Genomic DNA, 21,802 nt, shown 5'->3' on the forward strand with positions numbered 1-21,802 from the left:
GACGAGATAGGCAGACGGGGGGAGGGGACCGATCAGCAAATATGAACCAGCCGGGGCCAACCAAGATATGAGGGGACGACGTGTGTGCGTGCGTGTGTGTAATGATGTGGGTGATGGGCGGCAGCTGGGCGCGAGGGACAATGGGGAAGATCGGTGATATATCCTCATGCACGCTGCCGCCGGACGGGAAGCAGGGAGGTCTCTTACCATGGTTGATGCAATAAGAGAGGGTGTGTTGGACAAAGCCTAGTAACAGGACCAAGTACCACGATCTGTGGCATGTATGAGGTAGACGGCAGAGACAAGCAGTAAAGCAGGAATGAACAAGCAGGCACAGCGAAACACGAGGGGAGCGTTGAAAATTGCGCCTCACCGGGGGAGGGGGTGGGGGGGCTACGGTCTCACGAGAGCCAATACCACATAATGGCACCCCTTGCGCGCGAGTGGAGTACGGAAGAGAGGGTAAGGTAGGGAAAACGAAAGGAGGGCTGATTCCTCGGCCAGGAACAAAAGGCGGAGTGAAGAAAATCGACGCGGGCACGTAGGAAACGGAGGAGTGGAAATGAAAGTAGGGAGTCGGGCTAGAATGGGGTTGTGAAGAGAGACAGATAGGCCCTGCTTGACAGCATACACTCGGCCGAAACTGGGGAGGGGGGAGGGGACGAGGGAGAGAGCCAAAGGAAGAGACGGCAAGTCTGCGTGCGTGTGTGGGCTTGGTTGGATATGTCGCTTTGCCCTTCTTTTTTTTCCCCTTCCTCTGCGGGTGAAGGGGAGGGGGAATAGTTGCTCCTCCTCCTCCTGCTGCTGCCGCTGTTGTTGTTGTTGTTGTTGTTGTGGTTTCTGCCGTTGCTGACGCCTGTCTTTCGAGCCCTGCGTCGAATTTCCCCACGTGGTTTTTCGATGTCGCAAACAGTTGCTGGAGCCCGTGGTCCGATGCTGCTCGTCTCGTTGTTTCTCACGCCAGATGCGATTTCGGCTTGTTCTCCTTCTCGTTGCTGGCTTGCGCAGTGTCTCCTGTGGTGGAGCACAGCGTTGCGCGCGCGCGTTGGCAGGCTAAGATCAGAGAGCGTGCCGATAGAAACTCTGTTGCTGGCGATTGGCGTAGCCTGTGCTGGTCGGTCGGTCTGTCGAGGGAGTCGAGGCTGAAGTGAGAAGACTCGGTGAGAGGAAGTTGAGGAAGTGGGCTGCACCCGTGCTGAATTGTATTTCACCGGTCTGAGGGGTACCCGTGAGAGAACAGGGGTTCTTGAGACCACGCCACGCGAGAAGAGGAGCCGAGCATCTTCCCGCCCCTGCCGAGTGGATGGATTTCAGGCTGCCCGTATGACGGGAATAGGCCGACAGGGGTGGTGAACCAGATGCCATGGCACCAAGCGTCGTGAACACTGCTGATCCTGTCTCTGCCCCCTGTTCCGTCTTCTCTTGTGTGACTAACAGCTGCTGTTTGCTTCCACTGTAGGCAAGAGACTGGTTTCTGGAACCAATCGCTTCCCAAGAGCTGATCTGATGCCTGGTCTGCTGATGCCCCTGCCGGTTGCTCAAGGTCATTACCCGTCGTGCCATCTTTGGTCAGCAAGTGCAGAGACTGTCAAAGCTTCGCATAATGCAGTCGGTTGTTTTCGGGAGGATGGGGGCCGTCCAAGGCAGCCTTGAGATGTGCTTGCTCTACGTGAAGCGTCATCATTAATCTCACACGGGCAACGACGTGACAGAAGACTGGGGGCAATCATAATCGCCCCGCTAACAGCGTGCGCGAGTCTTACCAGTACGCCGAGGTGGCCAACCAGCATGCGGGGGCGGCCGCAACCCCCCAGTATTTCTCTCATCCATCTTCTGCCGACCTCGACGCTTCTCGACGTTTCATCGGAGAACGCCACGGTCCCGAGAGTCTGACACCGTTTACCAGCCTCCTTGCCTCTGGTAGGTCGCCTGCGTGATCAAGACGAAGTGTGTGTGCGTGTGTGTGTGAGAGTGGAAACCAGAGACAGCCTCGTTGTTGGAGTCCTTTTGGGAGGTACATCCGTACCAATCCAAAGACTCTTACCGATTATCTGTAAGACTGCAGCCGAAACCGAGGAATATTGAGCATGTGCCAGTTAGTAAGGATATCATTGCCTTCCGGCTACATATCCCTGCCGCCAACAAGGACACGATAGAGATACCCAAAAGAGAAGACCATGATCACGACAATCCCCTTCTCTTTCTTTTGGATTCGGACCGGCCGGTTGGCTCTCGTTCCTCTCTTGATTGGCCCAGACGACAGTCTGTCGGTCGATCGATCGGTCGATAGTGCTCCTATGGCTCTCACACGATTGAGAAATTAACATCTTCAACCCCCTTGACGACTACGTAGCCGCTCAGCTCCAGGAACCGGGTGAGCGTCCACCGCCTCCAATACCCTGTCACCACTGCCCAATTCGACATGGCCTGTCCGCAGTGCCAAGTCGACTTTCGGGGCGCTGTCAGGGAGTTTGCCGGCGGCTGTGAGAAAGTGAAGCTTGCAGGATGGATACGTTCCAGCCGCCTGCTCCAAGATTGCCCATGGCGCCCCCACAGCCCCCGGTGTGTGTGTGTGTGTGTGTGTGAGTTGCCTCGTGGTGGATGGTTGTAGGTCCGCAAAAGGAACGTAGCAGACTTGATCACAAAGATGACGATCTAGACACCCGATTGAAATTGACTGGCATTGTAGTCGGTCCGCCAGTAGCAGAAAGCGTTGGGGTTTGTTGGCCGAAGAGACAGTCGTTTCCGCGAAATCAAATTGTGCCATCTTGGCAATGGTCGAATGGATGGATGGATGCAAGCTGCAGCGCCGTACGAGTTGGTAATCCAGTACCCCCCTCCCCCTCTTGGAAAAATATGCCGGTCAACGGATTTGGTTATTTTACTGACAAGGGCGCCTGTCGAAAGCCTGTCCTGCAGGGGCGAGCGTTCGCCAATAACGGCTGCCTCAGTCTATGCAGCTGATGAGGTCAGGGTGCCATCCACTAACGGTCTCTTGCCAAATCAATGTCCAACGTTTCTCTGCATGCGGCCATGCTGGACCAGTGAGGCGATGCGGAGGGGGTCGGGTTGCAATTAGCGGACATGTGTATAAGATCCCTGAGCCGGGCTTTAGTGTTTGCCCGGTGTACAAAGTTTGTTCCGCCAACGGACCCCGTCACGATTTGCCAGCAAGCTTGTTGGAAAAAAAACTCGGGGAGAGCCACGCTGTGGTGGGACAGAGGAGACCGTAGCTGACTTAAGCTCAAATAGGCGACCGGTGAGTCGGGAGGCTCCGCCGATGTGGATAGTTCATCTCGACCCGTAACTTGAGTATGGATGTACCCTGCCCGGAAGGGCTGCACGACGGACGGTCGAATGACCATGCTTGTGTGTGCGTACCATGCCTGCTGCGTAGCGCAAGTTATTGAGGGGCCCACTTCCATCAGCATGCAAGTCGCCAAGCGCCAACGAAGAGAGATTGAGGGAAACACAGCCGCTTACGAGCAGTCGACAGTGTCCGAATTGGCGAATCAATCAATGTCAGGCTTCGTCTTCCACATGCCATCAGTCCGAAATGACCAAACACGTTTTCTTGCAGCCTGGGCCGATGCCGGGGTCGTGAGGAAGCGCCAATCTAGGCCGACAGGGTACAGCTCCCAAAGTACAATGTTGGGGATGATTGTGTCGGCCCATCGGTGGGCCAGCCAGAGCGTCAAACAGGCATGCCACCAATCCCGTTGTCGCTCTCGGGTCCGAGGCATTGGCATTGGCCATTGCAGTCCGCAAGCAACCGATCGTGACAGGCACTGCTAGCATGCAGACAGGCAGCGATAGGGGAAGGAGTCTTTGAAAAGGGCAATGGGCCTGGAGGTTGTGTCAACAACCTTCTATGAGTGTCTGCTTGAGTCGATTTAACCTATCCGCTCGGTGTCTCATTCATCACCATAGGTGCATGTGCGCCTGCATGATCCGGTGATTGTGGAAGAAGACCCGTTGCTCTAGTGTCCGGCGGAACAAGGACAACCTTGCACATCGGTTAAGCCAAGGTGGCCGGGCGGACGGGAGAGCCGGGTAGCAGCATCGGGCCATGGAGTAGATGTATCCACCCGGTGAGTATGGAAGTCCGGGTCTCCACCATGAACCGATTCCAGCACTTAGCCTATGCCTAAGGGGCGAAGAGAGACAGTGGCTCTTGTCGTCTTGTGAATGTCGTGGCAAAAAAAGTTATTTGCCTGGCTGGTTTGGCGAGACTATATAAATGTGACCTGCAAGGCGATGGGCCGCATGGGCTCCAGCGAGCGGCAACTTCTTTCCGATCTGCAGAGCGTCCTCGGCGTCTGGATTCTTTCTGGACAGGTTGACGAGAGAACGGGCAAGGTTTGTCTGTATCTGCGGTGTCGGCCGGAGGTGAAGGCCATTGGGACTCACCCGGCCATTCCGGCGTCCACGTTGTGTGGAGTGGGTGTGGCTTCTGTCCAAGGTGCCTCTGAGCTTGGCCCAACATCAGCAAAGGGTAAAGGTAACGAACGGATTTGATGGGCGTTGGGGATGCAACCACCTTCTTCATGAACTTAGGCATGTAACCCAACCCCTCCCAGCGACAGTGCTGCCGGCACTGGTTAGACCTGCGAGTCAAGACGAACGAGCCAACGAGTGGTGTGATGAATGGATAGACATCATGCAGCGAGGAAACAGTACTTGAATGACATTGGCAACAATATCTGACAAGTGGAAATGTTGAGAAATGCCGTGGGCACCGCATGTACGAAGGACGAATAGACAGCCTGAATTGAGTGCAGTGTGAGGAGATGCGAGAGTGTGGTTGGCTGGGCGAGGCGGCGGGGGACAGATCGAAAAGACAACGCGGAAAGACAACGTCAGAACCAGAGCCACAGGTAGAGGTAGAGGTCAGGGTAAGAATTTGTAAGGGAGGTGCCCTCTCCCTTCCCCCCTTTCCCATTCCGTTGCAAGTATGTTTTGCCTTCCCGGGTCATTTCCGTCACGTGGATTGCCTCCTCGATGCCGGGTCTTGCGGTCCGGATGCAGAGACAAAGCTTCCTCTGACAGCGCAGGACACAATGGGGAGCAAAGGAGGAACTGCATCGTTAGCACGTGCGGGTTTCAACGGCAAAGATTGTAGAAGACAGCGATAGCCCCAACGTACCTGAACTGGAGGAGGAAAGAGGCACCCTCCTTACCTCCTACATGACCTACTACCTAATACACCTACATCCCATGAAAGACAACCGTGGTCTAGGATTCCGGGAAAGTGGGTGCGCTAGAAGATGGGCACAACCTTCCCTTGACCCCGCCCTTCAAGTCCAGCGAGAGTAGGTAGGGACCTTCGGTCGGGTCGAGGTATGTAAGTGAAGCTGGTGTACCTACCTACCTAGGTAAAGTAGGTACCTAGTAGAAGGGGGCCTGGCACGGCCCGCCCCTTCTCTTCCTTTGTCTATCCCTCGTCTTTAGGTTGCCGCCTATCCCTCCCTTCCTACCTGCCTTACCTACTACCTGGTAACCCTCCAATTACCTATGCACCTCAGCTACATCAACTGGCGAAAGGCCTGCATGATTGATTGGATATGAAAGCTAGGGCTTGCCAAAGTCCAATGCGAACGTGGGCCATCCAATGATGCCTACCTACCGCATTATCGATATCTGACCCGTCCCTAGATACCTACCTACCTGATACGTCACTCAACAAGGAAAGTGGCCGGCCAGTTACGTCGTCTTCACTGACCCATCTTGAAGATAGCATTCGTCTGCTTCACATGGCACCCATCAAGACGTCTGTGTCTACTGACAGCTACCGACAGTCTGTGTCCAAGGTAGGTACGGGAATGTCCCGTCTTGAGCGCCTGTTGGATTGCACTGCCCCGTCCCGAGCGCCAGGCGGATGTCGACTTGCGGCAGTCTGATCGTGCGACCCGAAAGAAGACCGCAATCATATATCGCGTGCCTTGCCACTTGCTCACTGATTTTACATCATGTTTGCAACACTTTCGGCTCAAGATGTTGTTCATGGACCGTCCCGTACATGGAAAGAGGAGTCTTCCCGAGCGAGATCCGATGCAGATGAGAACTGATTTCGCTCTGTCATCAGAACCGGTGAGCTGCCGTACACGGCAAACGAGATCACGCTGTCCTCCAAAACCCGACCGCGAGGGGAATCAGTGGTCATGAGAGACTGCGTAATCTCCCTCACTTACCTGACCTGTCGCCTTCCATAATGACCTACTACCTGCCTACCTACCTAGGTAGGTAGCGAGACAGCAGCGACAACTCTGTGATGGCAAGCAGGTAGAGTCTAGCCGGTGCGGGATGTGGCAAGTGCAATCAGAGGTTCTCCTGGGGCAGTGAAGGAGGAAAAGGAGAGTAGCAGCATCAGCCTGACTGGCGAAGCAGTATCATCACAAACACGCAGTCAGCCTTGGCTGTCTTTCGGTACAGTAACACCAACACCAACACACCAACAACAGCAGCACACGTGTAGGTGCCCCTTTCCAACACGCACGTTTCTGCCTTGCTCGTAACCAGCTCTCAGCTCGAACCAACCGATACTGCCGTTCGACCCTGGCATCGTTGTTCGTCGACCCTTCTCCTCAGCCAATCACGCGGTCCTATCCTCAATCGGGCGCATCTCGTCTCCAGCTGCAGCTAGCTAGCTACCTACCTACATGCAGGGCAATAGCACAACACACAAACCAGAACCCTGCATTGCCGTGCAAAATCCCCGCCCACGATCACGGCCCGGATTGATTGTCCAGCCCATCTCGGCCTACCGAAATCCTTGTCACCGGTATCGTTGACTTGCACGCAGAAACCTAGGACTCTGGCCCTCGTGCGACATCGCCCCGCCTCCAGCCAACCACTTGCAACGAAAACACGAATCGGTCTGGAAAGAGCACGGAAGGGCTCGTGTTGTTTTGCTATTAGGCAATTCCGCCCACGTTTTACAGCCTTGCCACGACACCCACCAGCCCCGCGCTGTCCATCACAGTTTCGTCAGTCGACAACTTTGTCATCTCTCACACGCCGCCCGTCGTCCTCCCAGACGTTGTCCCTCGTCAACCTCCTTCGATGCCGTGGAACATCTTCACTACAGGACGCTGAGCGCCATTGGACAACCTGAGCTCATACATTGCCAACCCTTGTTCACTGCTGCTGTCATAGCAATGGAGCTAGGTTCCGACATAATACACGACATCGTTCATCCCACGGCTGCCTTTTCTCAATTCATTCGCTTTCGTGCGGACCACCACGATGCTGGCGACTCATATCGCCTTCTCCCGGTGGACTGGGAGGCTTCCCAGCTGAATCCCAAGAACCGTGTTGACAGTCTCGATCCTCTGCCCAATCCTCTTTGGCGTATCGATGGCTGCACCGGGCTGGGGACTCAGTTCTACGTTCTCCCGCTGTTTCTTCGCTGCGTGCCACCCATGCGCATCGATGCCTTTATTCCAGAGCAGTCAAGTCAGCCGTATGACATCCGACAACTGCTCGATTTGGATGTGGCCTTTCATACCAAGGATCGAGCTCGAGTCCAAGAGCTCAACATATCAAAGCACATTCTCCGCGCTCTACAGCTCTGGACAAAAAGTCTACCAGAGCCCGAAGCACTCTTCACCTCTATGCCATTCGGATCTCGCATCGTCTTCAAATCTCTGTCTCTGAATGTCAGAGCTATGAAAATCGACGTCGCACCAACACACTACCTGGAACGACAACTGCTCTCGTCCTCTGCCTTGGCCCAGATGTGGGGTGCTACAGTTCAGCTTCCAGAACACGTCGACATCTCCGAGGTCCACGTCGTCGAACAGATTCACGACAGTGTCTGCCTTGTCCGGATCCAAGGCCGCCTGTGGATTCTGAAGACTTTGACGAGTTACACAAAGTATTTATATCACGAGCTCAAGCTCTTGTTGTCAGCGAAGCCACATCCAAACGTCATGTCACGTCCGGCCCACCTCGTCACGAAGCGATGCAGTTTTGGCAGCAAGACAGCTGTCATTGGTTTCACACTCGAGTATCACTGCTATGGTACCATGCGAGATATTGTGCCGCTACAAAGAATCCACAATACGCTTTCCCCCGCCGAACAGCTCAAATGGGCCATGCAAATCACTTCAGGTGTGTTACACCACCGTAATACCTCTGGCACATTTTATCCCGACCTTCGTCTGGACAATGTTGTTTTGTCAAAGGATAGAGATGCCATCATAGTCGATTTCGAGCAGCGGGGCGTGTGGTGTGAGTTTGCGTCCCCAGAAATCAACGCCATCGAGTACATCCGCCTGTTAGCCATTGACGAGGACATCCCCGAAGACGTAAGGGATCACTACGCCGAGATACTGAGGCGTATGTGCCCCGATTTCGAGACTCTTCACAGCAGAGAAGAATACACGAATCCCGCCAACGGCTACAACATCTGCTGGGCATGCCTCAGTCCGAAAGAACAGGAAGCATCTGAGGTATACATGCTTGGAAGGGTGTTGTGGTGCATCTTCGAGGGGGCTAGCGCTCCGCAGCAAGCTGCTGTCTGGCAGTCTTACCGATGGGAGGCCGAAGTCGACTTTCCTGCCTATCTGAGGACGCCGCCGAAAATACAGTCTCTTATCGACCGCTGTACCATTGGCCGTCGAGCCACGTTGGGTAATCAAATCGGCAGGGATGGCAATAGGCTTGTGTTTAAGGGTTACGGGAAGATGGCTGATCCGGGAGACATCCGTACAGCAGCCGCAACATGGTGGAAGAGAGAGGTAGCATGGGCCGAAGCGTTTCTGACTACAAGAGAGGGTTCCAAGTCAGTAGGGGGATGGGATGAAAATCACTTTGGCAGGCCAAGTCTCCAAGAGGTAATGAATGAACTGGACAAGCTGTGTGCCCAGTTTTAAATGCTTCCCTGGGGATGGCCAAACGGTGGTTGGCGGGCTTTGCCACAGGAAGGAGGGAGCAGAGGTTGATCATGTGCGACTAGACGAACAGAGCATAACGGTTCCAAGATGAAGAAAATGGTATTTATATTGCAGACTCATGGAAGCCAAAAAGAAAGGGGGGGAGGGCCAAGCTGTGACACACCCACCCAAGCCTATGCTTCGAGGCTTGGCTCCAGGGTGACTCAACGGATTGGACGGATAGTCTAGGAGTAAAGAAAACTACGGGGAAAAGAAAACAGAAGTAACTATAGAGGAGGGTGAGGGGGAACGAAGGGAAATGGAAGAAGGGGTTTATAGGAAGGGGTTGTGTCACAGACGTCCAGAAGAATCGAATCTTTGGTAGGAAACCTGTTCCCGCCATACTAGGAACATGTCCCCGAGCCACCTTTCGGCGCCGAAAGGCCTTCCCCTGTAGAGCCACACGGGGCCGCTTGTATCACTTCATTCTCTTGGAGCCCCGGTCGTGGCCCTGACTCTGACCTTGACGTTTCGAGCCTGCGCCAGCCGATGGCGGGGCGCCGCCGCCGGCCCTCCTCAGCCGAGAGATGAGGGATCGGAACCTTTCGACGTAGGATGCCGGCGCGCCGTGGACGCCTAGCCGGTCCAGAATGTCCTCGAGCCTGTGCAAGAACTGGGCCGCCGCGTCAGGGGGCAGGAGGTTGAGGATGCCGAGGACGAAGTCCTCGTCGCGGTCGCCCACGAGGCGGAGGTAAAGGTTTCGTTCTCGGCGGGATGTCATCGTCGTCATCGTCGTCGTCGTTGTCGTTGTCGTTGTCGTTGTCGTCCGAGAAGGTCCGAGCTCATGGTTGCGCTCGACGACGACGGCAAGGATATGGACCAAGGCGCGGGCGGCGCTCGTGCGTTCCCGAGGCTCTAGGGGCCGGTCGCGCTCGAAGATTGCGGTGCGGATGAGGCCTACGACGCCGGTGATGTGGCGGGCTGCCCAGGCCACGTCGGGGGGGTCCTCTGCCGAATCTCCCGAGGTTGGAGTAGTCTGGGACAGAGAGCAGGCGTCTAGCTCTTGCAGAACGCGGTCGACGCGCTGGGACAGCTTGCGGAAGGGGTCATTTACGGGATCGGTGGAGCGCATCTGGGCAAGAAAGTAGTGGAAGAAGTCGTTGTTGTCGAGTAGCATGCGGAAGACTGTGCCCTCGATGTCGCGGCGCTTCACGAGCTTCTTGCCTCTGTTGGGGGGGTCGCAGAAGAGGTCTGGGCGGTGGGTCTCCGGGGGCGAGGCGGCGACGGCAGCGAGCATCTCGCGGGCCTCAAGGACGCGGTGCGGGTTGATGGAAGAACTCTCCTCGTCTACGTCCGAATCTTCCGAGCCCTCCTCCGAGTCCGGGACGACGACGTCACAGCGGAGGCTGTCCCCCAGGATGCCCAGATGGAAGGCCGAGATGTCGGTGAAGGGGTCACCAATCTCCTCCGGGTAGCCGTCCAAGGTCATGGTGAGCGGGGAGGTCGGGTCATGGTCGTACAGCGTCTGCTTGACGAGCTGGTCAAGAAGCCAGAGGAGATGTTTGCAGGGAGGCCCGTTCTTCTGCTGCTGTTCGCGGCAGGAGCAACGGGGCGTCGCGAAGGGGCTATCAGGGGACCCGATGCGGATCGAGCGGGGTACGAGCTCCGTCATCTGGAAGGCGTAGACATCATCCCGGAGACGACAATACTGCAGAGAGAGACGGGGAGGGTCCCTGAAGGCTTCGCGGACGCGCATTCGGGCGTCGCTGGAGAGCTTGTCGACACAGTAGATAAGCTTGGAGGGAGAGCGGATGATGGAGGGGTCTTCATCGTCGATAAGGGAGGAGTCCGAGTCCGATTCGGGCTCGGAGCTGGAGTTGTCAATGTCGTCGTCGTAGTCGGAGGTGACGTCGCTGAGAGACTGCCGGTGCGTCTGGGATCTGGTTGTGGGAGGCATCCTTTTTCCGAGAGAGAGCCCTCTAAACTTGGACACGGGAGCGGGAGGGGAGGAGGAAGACATTTATTTGGCGAAGAGGCAGAGTAATTCTGTATGTTTCAAGGAGGTTGCGGATGAAGAAGGGTTCTCCATGGTGCTACGGCTCACTGTTACTTATAAGAGGTATGTAGACTAGAAGCTCAGATGGCAGGGGAGGACGGAAAAGGGGGCGGGGCAGCGGCGGAGTGAGGCCAACGATGACATGACCCAGAGGCCCAGAGGTCCAAGGCAGGCTGGCAATGTTGGCAATGTTGGATGTTGTTGGAACAGGGGGGGAGGAAGAAAGAGGGAGGTGAAGACCTGAGCGAGACGGCCCTGTTCTCGCTCATGAGTGGTCGTCATCCAGGTCCCATGAGGTGGACAGTATGGAGTATGGAAGGAGGAGGGGGGGAAGAGAATAGGAGTAACAACGGGGACATAAGCAGCTACTGGCTGGTCTAGCATCCCCCGTCTCGCAAGGGCTGATGAGACCATCTTCTAGAAACAATTCCATTTTCCCATCTCGTTTGGCTTTCGGCCTGAACCCTCACCATGGGGCCGTTGTCACGGGTTTTTGCGAGCAGAGGATGGGATGTGGTGTGTGGGAGGTTGCCCAGGCAGGTCCAATCTGGCGCGGCGTACGATGTACGCATCGCCATGCATGTACCGCATGCAGTCTGCGGCAAGGGAAGCCGATTACAAGGTAGAATTAGAACAGAGTTTTGGGGCGTGAAACTCCACATCAGGCGATTATAGTGGTTGAAGCCTGGGAAGAGCAATGCAGAGATGACACAGCGAGGAGGTCTTTGCGCTGGCAAAGGGAGCAAAGATGGGACGAGAGAGAGAAGGTCTTGGTTTGTGCCCAGGCAGGGTGAAAGCTACGATGCTTGAACAACATGGCAAAGACTGATCTTCCCAGCCCCAAGTAGTCAGGCAGGGCAGGTGACGGTTGATTTTTGAACCCCGGGGCTGTGGTTCGTCAGAGTGCGAAGAAGCTGCTGTTAGCCCGAGGACATGATGAAGCGATGTCGAAGTTGAGTTGCTTTACCTTCACTAGGTACGGTAGGTAGAATGGGTACTGTGATGGGATAGCAGAGTTACAGTGGAGGATGGGGACCCCGGCAACCCTGGGCCGGTGGATAGGCTAAAAGCGGGGCGCGTCTTCCAAAGGCCGAACCTTCACGGCCGACGCCGAAGGGTTCCCTTCATTCAACCCCACGGCTTTCAGCCTTTTTTTCCCCTCTTCTTTTTTCTTTCCCCGTCCAGTTGCTCAATAGAGGGATACCTTCAGCCACTGATCGCCGTCACTGACACACCCTTCTCATTGGCGGGAAGCCGCAATGACGGACGGCCTGCTGTGCAGTCTGCTGTTAATGGCGCTGGACCGCCCCTCTGGGCCGCGCAAACGGGCCGCTGGTCAGTGGTGCCCCACGGAGCTACGCCGTAAAGAGGGGGGGTGGTTTGGCCACAGCCCCCGACTTGGCCGCCGAACGGGCCGGCCAATTCTGCGACCGCGCTCGCGGGTTTCCCACTCTCAAAACGTCTTTGGGGAAGGATTGGAACCCTTTTGCTTTCTTTTCCCTTTCTCTCTCTCTCCACAGTGCGTGCTGCCAGAACATTCATAGCCTTCCTCGGGCCGCATAGTGGGCCGCATCGAAAATGCGGCCTCCTTTGCTATTATTGCTGTGCTTCCTCCGACCGTCATGGCCTCCTCGCAAGGCTTTCTTTCTGCAATGGACCCCGTGGACCAAAATATTTGGTTACACTGCTTAGAATGCCTCGCTGCTGGATGCAAAATGACGGTCTGAAGAGGCCTCTGGAGGGTCTGTTCGAGAGAAGTCGGATCAGCCGCTTCAACCTGGTTCCCGCGATCCCGAGCGACACCATCGTCATCTTGGTTGTCGTCGGCGCTCGCGGAACTCTTCCAATCAAGTCATCTGGCGCCTAACATCCTGGAGTCGTTGAACTTACATTGACCCTCTGCGGCTGATTGCTACAGGAGCCCTAACTGACCAACCAGCTACGCAAGACCGAGCCAAGCTTCAACGGTTCCATGAGGCATACAGACATCAGGGCGAAAGGGGCTGTCTCGGACCATTGCCCAATGAGCCTGCGTATAGCAAGGCTGGGCTATTCATAGGTTCATCTCGAAGTCTCTTGGGATGGCTGCGATGGTCAGGTCATTCCGGGACGGGCGGCTATCGCGCCTGTACCAGCCCGTCCACAAGGTCGGCGACCTCTGGGCGGGGAGTTAGGCTTGTATGACGAACTTCAGCAATGGAACTCCCCATCTTTGAACATGGCTGCCTGGCGTTAGGACCATGACTCATGTCACATGACGGTATCCCGACGTTGGCTGCTGGCGTTTTGGGTGAGGGAGGGAGGAGGGGGTTGTTTGGGAAACGGATCGAGACTATGTCTTGGATATTCTACTTTCCGTAACCATGGGGGGACGGTGCCACTCTTCATGGAGACAGAACCAGACTGCCACACTGTCTCGCTCGGCGCGAACATAACAGAACGATGTGCCATAATTCTTCTGGCAGCCGCATTATGGATCTTTACCGGGATGGCATAAGCTGTCGAAACTCCTCTGTCGACGCGATTGGCACTGCTGTTATTTAGAACATATCAATCCGGCAGCGGCTCGCGGAGCCTTAATGGGAAGCAGTAGTGGCCGGTGCAAGGAAATAGTTCCAGATCTGCGATTCTGGTCAGTCGCAGCTGTCACGACGGAGAACATAATAACTCACCTTGAACCATTCAATCCGGCGTGCCTAACCCCAGAGGAGTAGTCACGGATAACCAATTAGATAAGAGTCTCCTTGGTGTAGCGTTGGGCGAAGAAACTCAAGAGGTCTCCGCAAGATGATACTCGTTGGAGAAGCCTCTCGTGAGTGTGTGGAACTTATCTCACAAACAAGAAAAGAAGCCAATGAGTGAGTTGGAAGAAAATTCGTCGTTACATTATTTCGAGACAGAACATGAGCTCTGCTCTATATACGGACAGTCTCGTAACAAACAGTTCTGTGTGCTTGGTTATGACCGCACCGTATTTCCTGATCATACCAATCTAACAAATGTTTTACCGTCTAGGGTATCAATCGCTAATCCTGTATCTCAACCCTCGCTTCAGTCACTCGAGCTACTCGGGCTCTTGGCGCCGCCCTCGCCCTCGTCCTCGAGATGGCCCCTGCCCTCGCTGTTCGCGATGGCACTCTGTAATGCGCTCGTCAGGTCGACGTGGAAAAACGGCCTGTTGAGACCGTGGACGACGACTCCCTTGCGCTTCGGGCTGGTGTTTTTCCTGGAACCCGAGGAGATGGGGTCGATCTGGTCGTATGCGCCACCATCCTTGCCCGCCTCTTCATCCGCTGCCCTTGATGACTTGCCATGCGACGAAATCTCTTTCTCGTTCGCCTCCTTCTCTGCCACCGCCGCGGCAGACTCTGAACCACCAATCTCGGCGACGCTAAAGATGGACTTCCACTGATGTTGCAGACCGTCGCTGCGGTCGACGGGGTAGCCGAAACCGGCGGCGACAAGCGCCCTCTTGGTCCATCGGTTGTTGATGCAGGCAATGTGCCAGTTTACTTTGTCCGGGGTGGCGTATCGGTCGAGCTGGTTGCGGACATCGATAAGTTGTTGAATCGAGGTCAAGTCGACGTTGTTGACGGAGCTGAAATCGAGTATGATGGCCTTAAGCGTAGGCCTATTTTCCTGCTCATGCATCTGGGCCTGCGCCTTCTTGGCCTTGCGCGATGGGCCGGGGTCGTTCCAAGGGCGGTCACCAAGACGCCCGTAAGCCTCCATATTCGTCCGGCGAGTCCGTTTGAAGATGTATTCAGTAAGATATTCGAGAGAGTGACTGGCGTTGGGGTAGTTGAAGCCCTCGGAAAAGCGGTAGATAAAAATACCGGGGTAAGGGCTGTCGAGAGTGACCTCGGGATTGGAACCATCGCCATGATCAATAGGCAGGAACACGTTACGCGCCGCATTGTCGCTGGCGTTGAAGGTACCATATTCGCCAATGACTTGTCTGTGGTCTTCGCCAATAACGTGATCGCCCACGACAGAGTGGATCTTGACCTTGCCGAGAAAGCGGCCCTGTCCTCTCAGAATGCGCCAGAGAAGAAGCACAGCGGAGATGCAGACTGTAGCGTAAATGCCATTTTCGATGGATGAGAATATCGTGACGAAAACACCGATGAAGAAGATGACAACTTCGAGAGGTGACACACGCCAGAACTGGTAGACAGTGTTGGGCGGGGTGATCAGGTCGCCGACGGCGTGGATGATAACTGCGGCAAGGGAAGCACTAGAGATGTAGAAAAAGACAGCCGTCAAGGCATAAATGGCGAGTAGAACGACGAGGCCGGTGATGACACCGGCGAAAGGAGTCCTGACACCGGCCTTGGACTTGATGGCGGTACGGCTGAATGAGCCCGTGGATGGGTAACCGCCAAGGAAGGGAGCGAGGACATTCGTCACGCCAATGGCCACAAACTCCTGCGAAGGGTTGATGGTGTAGTTGTTTACACGACCGAAAGACTTCGAGATGGCGACATGTTCGATGACCAACACGATAACGCTGGCCGGCAAGAACGGAAGGAAGGCACTGATTAGGCCGGTGTCGATCTTGGGAGTGCCGACATCCTGGAAACCTGAATAACTGTTAGCGGATGCTTAAGGTTGCCTGCCTCATTTTCTAACTTACCTCTGGGAATATCTCCCAAAATCTTGAACATCGGGTTTGACCGTCTGTTCATGTTCACTAACCAACTGATCATGGTGTAGAGGAGAATGACGAAAACCGTTCGTAGAGTCGAAAGGAAGAAGAAGAGCTTCGACTTTTGGGGGTATCGCTTTGCCAGCGTGGTAAAGATGAATCGAAGGAGGTAAAGCATAGCGAGGGCGGTCAAGCCCATAGCGGCATCCATCTTCGTCTTGGGTAAGTTCTTGAGGGTGTTGATGAACACAAGATAGGTAGCCTCTCTGGTGTTGACACCTTTGATGCCTAACAACGTGACTAGTTGGCCGACAGCAATGCTGATGGCGGAGCCAGTCATGAAAGCCGACAACGATGTCAAAGAAATCAGGTTGACAACCCATCCCATGCGGATCAGACCAATGAAGAGGATGATGGCACCGGCAATGATAGCCAAAGCCGATGCAATCTGGTGGCCTTGATACTGCGGGAATTCTTCTCGGACATCTGTGATCAAGTTGCCGACGACAGTTGACATGACGGCTACGGGCTGTGGTAGGCATTAGCAAAGCTCAAAGTTATCGGGGGTGCGGCAACGTACGCCGATGGTGATGTCCTTGGAGGTAGCGAAGAACCAATAAATGATTACGCCCATGAAGGACGAGTAGAGACCGAACTGAGGCTCAAGCTTTGCGAGCAAAGCATAGGCCATACCTTGGGGCACGACTACCGCGCCAACAGTGACACCAGCAACCAGATCGCCAAGGAACCATTGCATGTTGTAGTGTCCAATCCAGTTAAGGAAGGGAAACAAAGATCGAATGTAGTCGAGAATTTGCTGGCCGTCGGGCAGGAGCTCAAGAAACCACTCGGCGGTTGTAGGCTCCTCTTCGACGAATGTGTCGGATGATTGAACTGAAAAGACGGATTCGCCGCGAAGCATCTCCTCGTTCTCGGGCTTCTCGAGCTTGATACCCAAGACCTTAGCCAGGCCGTGGCCAATCTTGGTGCTTGTGCTCGACATTGTGGCTGAACGGGTCGAGGATCGTTTAGAAATGCTCCAAAAACGATACGTCGAGCGAGCGGCTACAGAGGCAATCCGAGGACGAAAGACGGCGACTCCTCGAGTGAAGGTGCTCCAAGGATATATAAGAGTCGCCGGGGTTCGTTACCGTGCCACAGAGCTGGCTCCACGCGAGTCACCGCGGAACTGGGCGCTCGCAGGTGGGCGGTCGGAAGGGGATCCAGGGGGGGGGGGTGGGAATGTGCAGAAGCTGATGTTGCAAGCGGTGACTAGACCGGTCCGAGTCCTTGAACCTCGACGGGGGTGGCGATTTGAGGCAGGAGGTGCGAAATTGACGCTGTCAAAAAGCCCTTGCAAGATCGCGCAATCGAGCAAAGGTGCAATAATTGGTTCAGAGCTGACTCGATGACGAGCTCGAAGCTTCCTAACAGAGGAAAACCGCCGTGGTGTTGCGGCGTATGATAAAGCCGGCAGAAGTGCTTGCAACCAACAGCAACAAGCGAGGAGAACCGTTTACACAGCAGTGACGACGAGACAGCAGGGTTCTGGAGCCCGAGTGGTTGCTGACGAGTGGGATGGGTTGTGCAACCGGAACATAAGCTCTTCAAGACTTTCGGAAGCTTTTCGAAGCTCTTCAAGGACTCCAGAAGCTCTTCAACTCAAGCGGGAAGGAGGCTGGCAGACAAGCTTTTAATCGACTTCAGAGACTTCGGTAGTGGAGTGCCAAGGGAGGCTCTTTGGCACTCCCGCTGGACAAGGCGATGGATCTCGTAGGCCAAGAGATGTGGCTCCGGGATGACGGCGGCAGCCAAGAAATGAGCGTTGCAGAAGATCCGAGGAGACGACGACGGCGAAAAACAACGAGAAAAATTCTGACAGGGTGTGGCTTAATCTAGAAAAGTCAGACCTTCAGGGGCCGATGGCGCGGATTTATCAAACAGCAACGTTGGTGTCAGCATTGAGCAAAGGCTCTTTTCTTTGTTGTTGGTGGTGGTGGTGGTGGTGGTATCCGCACCCTCCGGCCGTGTAGAAACTGGGGCGATGTCGCCATCCAGTCTTTGCCATTCAAAGCTTAGTGGAGTCGACCGATGGGGGTCAGGAATTGCTGCGAGTCCAATTATCTTATATCCACTACCAAGGGGAGGGGGGGGAGACCTGCACCTTTGGGTTTTATTTGATATGGGAATGACATTCAGACGAGACGACCGCGGATGCTTTTCAATAAGCGCCATAAGACGAAGCATGCCCGCGTGGGGGAACGGAGCCATGCGAGTTGCGGTCTCGGAGAGGTAGTCGCGTAGTTTCTTTTCCCTCCCCTCCCCCCATAAGCCCTCCAAGCAAACCACGCGACTATACAACGACGCCGCTACGAATACGTAACGATACAATACAAGCAGGAGAAAGCTCGGATTTCCGTTACGCGGAACCCATAATCTGGAGAATGCCAATGTCTGCATGCCGTCAGCATGGAGACGGGACACAGAGCTGCCTTGCTAACAACCATGATAATATGGAGATGCTGAAAAATCAGACTCGAAGCTGATGGTCGGATGAGGTACGTACAATGTCCGTGGTTGCGGTTCTTGGTTGTGCAACAGATGTTTCTACGGCGGAGGGACGAGTATCCAGAGAACTACCGCTTTTGGCACAGAATCTGCTAGCGTGGCCAATGAGATTTAGCTTCTGCAACTTGGCGATGGTGCAATAGCACCCTGGTTTGAGGTGATGAAATAGTGGGGTGCAAGGGTGCGGAGATGCTCTACCTGGTTGGACCCTTCTTGGGCTTCTTCGCCTTAGACTGGGCCGTCTGGCTCACTAGCACAGTGTGGTGAGAAGCTTTGTTATCATGATCATCAACTGGGTTGGCCCTTGACTCTTGCAGAGCAACACCTCAGATGGCCGCACTTGTTGGAACGCATTACGTTACACCAGTCATGATGGCTCTTGGCCACACGAATGGGACTGGTCAGAATTTGGCTACAACTGAAAGTGAAAAGCCTCTCGAGAAAGCTTGGAGAGACAGGGGGAGCGGCGAACCACAGGCGAAAGTGATTGGGAAGGGGGAAGGGGGCGTTGAGCGGGTGTAATTGCGGATGGCCTCACGTCATGGGCTCAGCTTGGACCAACAGCCAAGACGCACACATGACGACGGGGTTGCGAAAGACGCTGACATAACCTCCAGCCTGCTCTGATTTTCCGAACGGGAAGATCTCACTCCGGAATCCGGAGTCCGGGACCCGGAGCCGAGATCTGGGGCCATGTGGCTGTGTCTGTGGCGTAGAAGTGAGCCTTTATCCCACATTTCATGGTACAGACGGTGCTGCTTTGGGAAAGAAACCGTCGACGGCCTCGCCCGTTGTTCAACCGCAATTGACATCGGTTGTGTTTACAACCAACACAGAATGTGTATGAATAGAGGCTGCGTAGGCTGATAGGTGGACTTTGATTGAATCTTCAGCCAGCGAGGCTGGGCTTTTCCCGCACTTGAACTACCTTACCCAGGTACTTACCTAGCTACCTAGGCCGGTCGCGCTTGAACGCGAAAAAAACACGGCGTCGAATGCTCAACGGCCCCCCTCACTCCCCCGGGCAACAACATAGTGTGCCTTAGTCAGAAAGCAACACCAAGCCGCCAACACCTGCAATGCTTGCCATCGACACCACCAAGGCCACAATCACCAACCTCTTCCCCGCCGCTCCGGGCCAAAAATAGTAGCCCATAAGGTGCTCGTCACCTTCGCTACGCCTGTCGTTGCCCCTTTTTTTCATTCTGGCTTCCTTTTGAACCCCTGTGCCATTTTTCACTTCAGGCATAATCGGTTGTAATACTCTTCCAGACTCTGTCTTGTACTTCAAAAAGTGAACGTAACTGTCGTCGCCATCATCGAAATCCCCCTCCTCGGTCGCAAAGATGCCGCAGAGTCCAACAGGAGATCCATTCGCCGCTCCGGCGCACGCCTTTGTGCAATCACAAGCCAAGACCACCGAATTGCTCCCACCACCCTCGCCGCGAACGCACCGTCTGCGCAAACTGCAGTCGGCACACAACCTGGGTTCGAAGGCCGCTCTTCAACTGCAGCCCCAGCATCAACCCTCATTGATTGCGCAGCAGCGCCTGACACAACGCAACATCTCGCCCACTCGTCGCGATCCGAGTGCATCTTCCACAGTGACCCGACATACGCGAGGACGATCCAACAGCGATGCGCCGGCTCCAGTGGCGCACCACATGACCGCCCTGGCCTCCAGCAAGCGCAGCATGATGGGTATCAATCCCAAGTACGCGACCATGTCTCTTCAGCAACTCATAAAGGAAGGACCGCCTGACGGGGACACTGTCGAGGCCCTGGGCATGGCCCGCCGTAAGGTGCTGAGTGAGGGCATCAAGAGCGACAGCGATGGCATGGTAGACCTTCCCCGCCTTCTCTGTGCCTATGTTCTACGTATGGAAGCTAATGCGCCTTGACCCAGTCAACGCTACGTATCTATGTCTGGCTGATCCTGCTGGACACTCCCGTACTCCCGACCGACGACTACCTTGGCCTCATCCATCGCGGAGCCTCCCCGGCCTACTCCAAGATTCGCAACGACACGTTCCGCACTCTCACGACCGATCCCCTTTTTAGAAGACGTGTTAGCGAGGCCAGCCTGATTCGCCTCCTCAATGCCGTGGCCTGGCGTCTACATGATTTGCGAGAGGAGCAGCGGAGGGAACGGCCGAGCACGGGCAGAAGCTCAATTTCGCAGGACAGCTCGACATCGACGGCGACAGCCCACTCGCAGAACCCGGCCTCGTCACCGGGCGCGAGGAACCGAGCAAGAGCTCTGACCTTGACGACGGAAGGTTCCGAGACCAGCCATGCGGGGGAACCGGGTACGTACGTTCAGGGAATGAACGTTCTAGCCGCCCCATTCCTATACGCGGCAAGGAGCGAGTCCGAGGCCTTCATCGCATTCTACACCTTGCTGACACGCGAGTGCCCTGGCTACATCCGCGGCGCCATGGATGGCGTACACAAGGGTTTGGCTTTGGTTGACAAGGTACTCGCCACTGTCGACTCCAAGCTCAGCGGGTACCTCCACTCCAAGGGTCTGACGGCCGAGATCTACGCATTCCCTTCTGTTCTCACATTGTGCGCTTGCACCCCGCCGTTGCCCGAGGTGCTTCGCTTGTGGGACTTTCTCTTTGCTTACGGGCCTCATCTAAATATTCTATGTATCGTCGCCCAGTTGATGGGCATGCGTGATCAACTGATGAGCTCTCCAAGGTACGGATCCGCAACACGCGACTGTCGTCGATCATATTGTGCTGACCGTGCAATAGCCCTAACAAGCTGCTCCGCTCATTCCCTTCGCTGCAGGCCGATAAGGTCATTGAGCGCACGCTCTGGATCATAGAGAGAATACCAGACGACACCTACGCGGCTATCGTAGTGCACGCCCACTGAGCTCTCGCGAGGCCAGCAAGATTGTGGGTGCAAGGAGCGAGAAATTGCCTGCCCAGCAGTCAACACTACACACCATGAACAAGCAGGAATCTGTGCCCGTTTTGGTCTTTTTCGTTGGACACGCCCTCGTGGACAACGACACACCTAAGCTAGCAGAACAACCAACGAACACGAAAGCACGACTTATGCAAGACGCGAAAGAAGCCGGGTGTCACCCCACCGATGAGAGGGCCACTTTACGAGGAGAGGATGCTTGACGAATATGGGACGCTTTGTACTTGTACGATGTAAGGATTTTATGACTTGATGATTGAAACACAAAAACGGGTAACGAGATGGGAGCGTTATGATGCAAGTGCCACGGGAGAGGTCAACGAAGAACGATGTCTTGGATGCGAGAGGCGAACAGGACGAGGATAAAACAGCACACATTCGCCGCTTCAACCCGGACAATTCACTTCATACATGCAACCCTTGATGTTTGACGGACAACACAGAGCTACCTAGTGATTGCTGTCCCTCCTGCCTTGCATGCGCCATGAACATCGTCGCGGGGAAGCCAGATGACCACGTGCCATCTCTCGGTTGACTGTAGACTTCACCAGACGACATCTTCAAGGACGAGGCAACTTGTGTTCTCGTTCGGCCAACGTGCTTAGTACTCGTTTGGCGTCAGCCCATTCGTCTTTAGCTGCATCCCGTTGTGTTAATTTGCCGACCATCGTTCGAGATATTGGGCTGGTGGGAACGAGTCCATGTTTTCCACCAAAC

General features: G+C 55.2%; 5 protein-coding genes across 5 annotated transcripts; 2 read left to right on the forward strand and 3 right to left on the reverse strand.

Annotated features, from left to right (window-relative positions):
* Positions 1 to 1,059: 1,059 nt before the first annotated feature.
* CH63R_01072 (uncharacterized protein) lies at positions 1,060 to 1,563 on the reverse strand (the record flags this gene model as incomplete). Its single annotated transcript, XM_018296047.1, has 1 exon — positions 1,060 to 1,563. One exon carries the CDS (start codon positions 1,561 to 1,563, stop codon positions 1,060 to 1,062), a length of 504 nt encoding a protein of 167 aa, XP_018164409.1.
* A 5,594-nt stretch (positions 1,564 to 7,157) lies between these two features.
* On the forward strand, positions 7,158 to 8,876 carry CH63R_01073 (phosphotransferase enzyme family protein; the record flags this gene model as incomplete). The annotated part of the gene is made up of 1 exon (XM_018296048.1): positions 7,158 to 8,876. One exon carries the CDS (start codon positions 7,158 to 7,160, stop codon positions 8,874 to 8,876), a length of 1,719 nt encoding a protein of 572 aa, XP_018164410.1.
* A 478-nt stretch (positions 8,877 to 9,354) lies between these two features.
* On the reverse strand, positions 9,355 to 10,833 carry CH63R_01074 (SWIM zinc finger protein; the record flags this gene model as incomplete). Its single annotated transcript, XM_018296049.1, has 1 exon — positions 9,355 to 10,833. One exon carries the CDS (start codon positions 10,831 to 10,833, stop codon positions 9,355 to 9,357), a length of 1,479 nt encoding a protein of 492 aa, XP_018164411.1.
* A 3,150-nt stretch (positions 10,834 to 13,983) lies between these two features.
* Positions 13,984 to 16,583, reverse strand: CH63R_01075 (Sulfate permease; the record flags this gene model as incomplete). Its single annotated transcript, XM_018296050.1, has 3 exons — positions 13,984 to 15,515; positions 15,569 to 16,109; positions 16,161 to 16,583. 3 exons carry the CDS (start codon positions 16,581 to 16,583, stop codon positions 13,984 to 13,986), a joined length of 2,496 nt encoding a protein of 831 aa, XP_018164412.1.
* Positions 16,584 to 19,494: 2,911 nt separating this feature from the next.
* Positions 19,495 to 21,031, forward strand: CH63R_01076 (TBC domain-containing protein; the record flags this gene model as incomplete). Its single annotated transcript, XM_018296051.1, has 3 exons — positions 19,495 to 19,989; positions 20,055 to 20,851; positions 20,908 to 21,031. 3 exons carry the CDS (start codon positions 19,495 to 19,497, stop codon positions 21,029 to 21,031), a joined length of 1,416 nt encoding a protein of 471 aa, XP_018164413.1.
* Between the last annotated feature and the right edge of the window lie 771 nt (positions 21,032 to 21,802).

The sequence above is a fragment of the Colletotrichum higginsianum genome, chromosome 1 (genome assembly GCF_001672515.1).
Source record: "Colletotrichum higginsianum IMI 349063 chromosome 1, whole genome shotgun sequence".
Lineage (NCBI taxonomy): Eukaryota > Fungi > Ascomycota > Sordariomycetes > Glomerellales > Glomerellaceae > Colletotrichum > Colletotrichum higginsianum.